General features: G+C 43.7%; 2 protein-coding genes across 2 annotated transcripts; one reads left to right on the top strand and one right to left on the bottom strand.

Annotated features, from left to right (window-relative positions):
• Positions 1-218: 218 nt before the first annotated feature.
• On the bottom strand, positions 219-1,464 carry Rnf113a (ring finger protein 113A). The gene has a single exon (XM_031351980.1). It carries the CDS (start codon positions 1,292-1,294, stop codon positions 269-271), a length of 1,026 nt encoding a protein of 341 aa, XP_031207840.1. The 5' UTR covers positions 1,295-1,464; the 3' UTR covers positions 219-268.
• On the top strand, positions 1,426-5,267 carry Ndufa1 (NADH:ubiquinone oxidoreductase subunit A1). Its single transcript, XM_031352090.1, has 3 exons — positions 1,426-1,700; positions 2,787-2,876; positions 5,116-5,267. Exons 1-3 carry the CDS (start codon positions 1,599-1,601, stop codon positions 5,134-5,136), a joined length of 213 nt encoding a protein of 70 aa, XP_031207950.1. The 5' UTR covers positions 1,426-1,598; the 3' UTR covers positions 5,137-5,267.
• Positions 5,268-6,659: the final 1,392 nt, after the last annotated feature.

Below are 6,659 nucleotides of genomic sequence, written 5' to 3'. Positions count from 1 at the left end.
AACTCAGAAATCTGCCTGCCTCTGCCCGCCAAGTGCTGGGATTAAAGTCATACACCACCACTGCCTGGTGGAATATTTATTTCAAGGCTAAAATTCCAGATAATACCTATCTTGAAGCTTTTCCTCTGGGGCTCTACTCCACCGCCTACCTTCTCTGCCTCTTCCCTTTAAAAAAAAAGAAAGAAAGAAATAAAGAAAGAAAGAAAGGTTCCAAAAGATTTTAAGAAACAGCAAAATATTTATTTTGAGACTGGAAATTATGGAATATCTAAATACTGGAAACTGGACTCTCCTCTAGGTCTTCTAGGAAATCAGAAGCACCACCCTCTGCTTCAGCCCGATGCTTTCCCAGCTTAGCAATCAATTCTTTGGCTGGATTGAAGACGCCATTGGTCTGCTGCTCACAGACATAGCAGCGTGAGGTGGTACGGAAATGCTGCAATGCACAGCGCTCGCAGAAATAATGCCTACATTTGGTGACAACTGGATTTTGGAAGGTCTGGCGACAGATGAAACACTTGAATGGTATTTCCTCATCATCGCTTCCCACTTCGTAGTTTTCGTCCTCATAGACACCATAGCGACCCTCATCAAGCTCACGTTCGATCTGCCACCCGTGCTTGTAATCTGAACGGTCATGGAGGAATTTGCAGCTGTCCCCGAAGCCACAGAATCCAGTCTCCTTGTAGTCCTTGCAGATGTCGGGCTGGTAATCCCAGCGCACGGTGGCACGTAGATGCTCAGGAGCTCGGATGGGGCCTTTCCTCACCATCCCGGAGGAAGCATTGCCCATGGATGTATCTTTGGGCTTCACATACTTCTGATAATTATTGATTCCCCGATATATCTTGTCATCTTCCTTGCCCCTCAGCTCCTCCTGGATCTTCTGGCTCCGCTCAAAGATGGACTGTGCATCTCGATCCTTCTCAGTGTCCAGTTCGTAGACAGCGGTCGCCCCCATGTCCTCGGGCCCCACGGGTTTTGCCGAACGGGTAGACTTGTAGACGACGCCGAGACCCTCGGGTTCATTCTCATCCTCGCTACTCAAGCCACCGTAGTTTGCCTTCGGTTTAGCGCTGCTACGCGTCTTCTGGATCATCGGATTGTGGATCGCTTGCTTCTTCTCGGGACGGATCACAGAGCTGCCTTCATCACTGCTGCTGCCGCTGTCCCCGGACCCAGCATCACAGAGCGGACGCTTTCGGCGACCCGCCGCACCTTTCCGCCCAGGCTTTTTGAAGAGGAACGTGCACACCTGGCGGGTAGAATTCCCTGGAGAAAGTGGCTCCGCCATTAGAGATCCCCAAGTTCTCAAACTGCCGCGACGCAAGGGACCGCTTTACGTCGTCACACTCCGTGGTGGTCTCTGCTGCGGTGAATCGGACAGGAGGAAAAAGAAAGAATACCGCCCGGGAAAGTTTGCCAGACCGCGAACGCCAGACCGCGAACGCCAGCCACTTTTGGGTCTCCGCGGCCGCCGTCGCTTCCTCTTGAGCCGTACGAGGCCCCGCCCCTTCTGCGTGCTGCCGGAAGAGAGCGAAAGCCGGGTCACCTCTGAGGAGCCGGTGACGGGTTGGAGTGTGAGTAACGGTGCGGAGATGTGGTTCGAGATTCTCCCTGGCCTCGCCATTATGGGGGTGTGCTTGGTCATCCCCGGGGTGTCCACTGCGTACATCCAGAAATTTTCCAACGGGGGCAAGGTAAGGCGGTGTCGACTCAGCCGCGGGTGGGCTTTGCGGACTATAGAGTTCCTCTAGGGACGGTGGCGTACGGTGGCCATTTACAGTAGGGTACGGTGGCGTACGGTGGCCGTTTGGATGTGCTCTGTGAAGAAGAAGCCAGCTAAGGGGGCCCTCCTCGTAATGTTGCCTGAAAGCGGAGACTTGGGAATTCCACCTTTTACTTAAGTAAAGCGTAGCTAGTTTGGAGCTGAGGAGGAGCGGCCCAAAAGGCAAAATAGCTATTCGGCAGTTAGCAAGGTAGATTACAAGAGTTGGGCCCTAATTCCTAGGCAGAGGAGAAAGGTGTTAGTCGAGTCCCCGCCCCTTCGCATCCTTCATCTCTTTGTGGACACTGTTTAATTGATTTGGTGGATGTACTTTGTGCATTTGAGTGCAGGTGCCGGCGGAGATCAAGAGAGGTCCCCGGGTCTCTTGGTACTGTAGTTAAAGGAGGTTAGGTGCCACGAATCGAGTCCTCTGCAGGAGCAAAGAGCAGTCAAGTCCGGGAAAGCCTGAATGAACTACAGCGAAGCCCTGTCTCAAAAAAAAAAAAAAAAAAAAAAAAAAAAAAAAAAAATTTGAGAGAGGGATGGAGAGGACAAAGGAAAAAAATCAGTGGTGTTTGTCCCCTGCCCCCAACACACAAAAAAAGGAAGAGGACGTCTGAGAAGTCAGTTGCGATAGTTTGGTTTTATTTAGAAGATTTTGGCTTTGTATTAGTCACTTAGCTTTTGTTTTAACAATGATTCTCTGTTTCTAGCGAATCATTTCTTTTTGTCAAGATTTATTATCTATGTGTCTGCTGCTGTCTATGTGCACCCATGAAGAGTAAAAGAGGGTACTTAATCTCTCCTGGACTTGAAGTTATAACCTGCCCCCCCCCCCCCAAATAAAACAATGGAATTGGTGCTGGAAAGCCAGTTGAGCACCCAGGAGTAGCGGGCAGGTGCTCTTAACCACTGAACCATCTCTTCAGCCTCTAGTATGTCATTTAAGAGAAATTGTGGGATATATCTTTTTACTGGGTCACTTATATTTACAAGCTGCATTGTCCTTTATTTAAAGGAAAAGAGAGTTGCTCGAGTTCAGTACCAATGGTATTTGATGGAACGCGATAGACGTATCTCTGGAGTCGATCGCTACTATGTGTCCAAGGTAAGATGACTAAAAGATTGTGGTGGCTTCTGTTAATTCCTTGCCTAAGGTCATATAGTGATCATTTAATTTACATGGTTTTTACTAGCATGGTATACAATCTTTTACATATATAATGATCTTAGGTGTATGTGATGTGCATGGATACATGTGTGGGTACACTTGCCCATGCATGTGCATATGGAGGGCATGCCCATTTATTTATTTGGTTGGTTGGTTGGTTTATTTGTAGTTGAGACAGGGTCTTAATATTTAGCCTTTGCTTGCCTGGAACCTGCTATGTAGACTAAGCTGGCCTTGAAATCATAAATTGGCCTACCTCTGTCTCCTGAGTGCTGGGATAAAATGTGTGTGCTAGCAGGCCTGGGTACTTATTTATTTTTAAATTTTTCTTTATTTATATACATGCTCCATGGTACAAATGTGGAGGTCAGAGGACAGCTTGTGGTAGTCAGCTCTCTCTTTTTATCATGTAGGTCCCAGGGATCAAATTTAGGCCTTCAGTCTTGGTGGCAGGCACTTTTACTCATGGTACCATCTTGCTAGTCCTAGTGCTATTAAAAGAATTTAAAGAATTGATAGTGTAATTTAAAGAATTGATAGAGCTGTCGTGGTGGCATGTGATTGTAATCCTAGCCCCTGGGAGGCTAAGGCATCTGTGAGTTGGGGGGCTAACTTGGGCCACATAGTGAGATACTATCTCATAAAACAAAACAAAAAAGAATTAATATAGTTTAATGTGTTTGTGTGTGGCCTAAGTTGGTGAGTATAGGTTATGTGTGGAGGTCAGAGGACAATCTGAAGGCAGTCAGTTCTGTCCTACACCCTTGTGGGATCTGGGAATCGAACTCAGGTTGACAAGTCTGCATGCAAAACCATTTCTCTGCCTCTCATCCTCATAATTCTTTAAGTTTTGTAAATCACTTAATAGCTTCTCCTACCTCATGGATCCCTCACAGTGAACCTAGGTAAATTTTGTGCCCATTTTATAGATGAAAAACCATGGGTAGAACAAGTAAAAAGTACTGCACAGTGGCTCAGTTCAGTGCTACGTAAGAATCCATCTCATGGACATGAGGGGAGATTAAGTAGCTGCCTTATAAAAAGCCTGTGCCTTGGTGTCCCATGCTTTCATATACGGTATTTTCATTTATGGTATTTTCATACCTGGAAGGAATGCCATTACACATCTCTACTAGAGTCTTAAGCATTTGGTTGTAAGTGAGTTTGGAGGGGGGCCTATTACTTTTGTTTGGAGGCAGGCACTTGTTACATAGGCCTAGCTGGTCTTGGAGCTTGCTGTGTAGCCTACAGTAGCCTGGAACTCAGAGCAAACGTCCTGCCCTTGCCTCTAGGAGCCACAAATTTCCCTCCTGAATACTTACTGGGATTAGGATTACAGATGTGCGATACTATGTCCACTTTAGATCTTTGGATGCTAATGGGGCAAAGGTTTTGGAGTTAGGGTTCTTTGGCTCTGCTACTACTTGACTGATTTAAGGAAGTGATTTTTGGTTTTTTTTGAGACAGAATCTAACAGTTTCTATTTTCTTTGGGTGTCTATTTCATCCCCTATGAAGATGTTGACTGATGCAGTATTCACCTTGTGTTCAGTGCTATTGTGTGAGACAGTTTACTGTTCGGTCCTCTGATTCATGGTGGGGGCTGTGTATGAGGACCCAGGAGGTGAATAATTACTTTACTGTAGTTCCAGTTAGGGTGAAGGAAAGGTCTTTTCATATATAATAATGTGTTTGCTGCTGTCAGAAAATGAAGTAAACCAGGTAGAGTGGTACATCCCACAGTCCTAGCATTTGGGAGGTGGAGGCAGGAGGATCAGGAGTTCACCTTTGGTTACATAGGGAGTTTAAGACCAACTTCAATTACATGAGACCTTGCCAAAAAAAAAAAAAAAAAAAAAAAAAAAAAAAAAACACCAGACATGGTGTAGTGTCACACACATTTAATCTCAACACTCTAGGGGCAGAGGCATGTGAATCTCTGTGAGTTTAAGGCCAACCAGGCCTATGGAGTGAGAACTTGGTAAGGGGGCGCATCATTTAGTGGCCATTCTTTAATGATTATGAAGCCAATTTAGTTTCTATTGTTGTGGTTAGAGAAATGTGAAATCACTTGTTTTAATAACAGAATGCCATTCTCTGACACTGGAAATTAAACAGCATGCTACATTTTGATAGGAACAGAATCCTCATGTTCTCCTTTTCATACTGTTTTACAGGGCCTGGAGAACATTGACTAAGGAAGCATTTTCCTGGCTGATGAAAAAAATTACTCAGCTATGGTCATCTGTTCCTGTTAGAAGGCTATACAGCGTATTATATACTATGCGCATGTTATGAAATGCATAATAAAAGTTAAAAAAAATCTAAAGTCATTTTTCTTTTTTATGAAGCAAAGTAAGGGTTTCATAAGGACAATTTGATATAGGCATAAACATGAAGGTTAAGAGAGAAATAGAGACACTCTGAAGAAACTAAGACACATCTGAGAGTGTGGGTGTGGGCTTCCCGATGAGTCTTTTTTTTTTTTTCTGTTACAATAGTCTGTTACATAGGATTTTTACAATTTTCTTTTATATAGGACTGTGGTAGATGTCTTAGGGTTCTTATTGGTGTAATGAGACAGCTTGACCATAGGTAACTTGAAGAGAAAAGGTTTTATTTCACTCACAGTTCCATATAACAGTTCATCATCAAAAGCAGTGAGGGCAGGAACCTGGAGGCAGAGGCTGATACCAAGTCCATTGGAGGGGTGCTAGTTACTGGGTTACTCTCCATGGCTTGCTCAGCCCATTCCCTTATTGAACCCAAGACTACCAGCCCAGGGTGGCACCATCCATGAGGGTTTGGGCTAGCCCCCCGTGAATCACTAATTAATAAAATGCCCTGCAGGCTTGCCTACAGTTGAATCTTATAGAGACATTTTTCTCAATTGAGGCTTTCTGATGAACTCAGGACCTCTGCCGCCCCCACTCGCTCCAGCGTAATTCACTGTAGCTGTCTTCAGACCAGAAGAGGGCATCAGAAGAAGCACCAGAAGAGGGCATCAGATCTCATTATGGGTGGTTGTGAGCCACCATGTAGTTGCTGGGATCCGAACTCAGGACCTTCAGAAGAGCAGTCAGAGCTCTTATCAGCTGAGCCATCTTGCCAGCCCTACAATGCATTTTAAATACTCTCCCACTATGTCAGGTGGTATCATATAAAGGCTTTTGAATATATTTCTTAATGATTCATTTATAATATTTTATACTCTTTTACTATGCTTAATTCCCAAATAACATTTTGTATGTTTTGACACAATTTAATATTCAACATTAGATATAGGATCCTCAGTTATGGATAGTATTAAATATTCATTAATGATATTCTGGGGATATGAAAGGATATGAATATAAAAGATGAACAAAATTTTTATGTATTATTTGATTCTCAAAATACTCAATATTATTAATATATTTGATGTATAAAATGCATTTAAATAATAAAAAAAATTAAGGAAAAGAAAGCTAGCCAGTATAGTAGGGTTTGATGTTTCTATCTGTAAAGGGTTTCTAAGAAACATAAATGATATCATAAATTAGTTCTGGGGGATTGTCATCCAAATTACAATGGTAAGGTAAAAGTCTAGGTAGGCTATTTTCACTCTGAATGTTAATTGTCTTGTTTGAGATTTCTAGAATATGTTCAGTCCCTGCCCAAGGCCCTACACATTCAGACCTTAAGCTTGGTTCGTTGCTATTTCTTTTCTTTTCTTTTCTTT

Source organism: Mastomys coucha, chromosome X (assembly GCF_008632895.1).
Source record: "Mastomys coucha isolate ucsf_1 chromosome X, UCSF_Mcou_1, whole genome shotgun sequence".
NCBI classification, from domain to species: Eukaryota; Metazoa; Chordata; class Mammalia; order Rodentia; family Muridae; genus Mastomys; species Mastomys coucha.
This window is presented reverse-complemented; position numbering and strand designations above follow the sequence as displayed.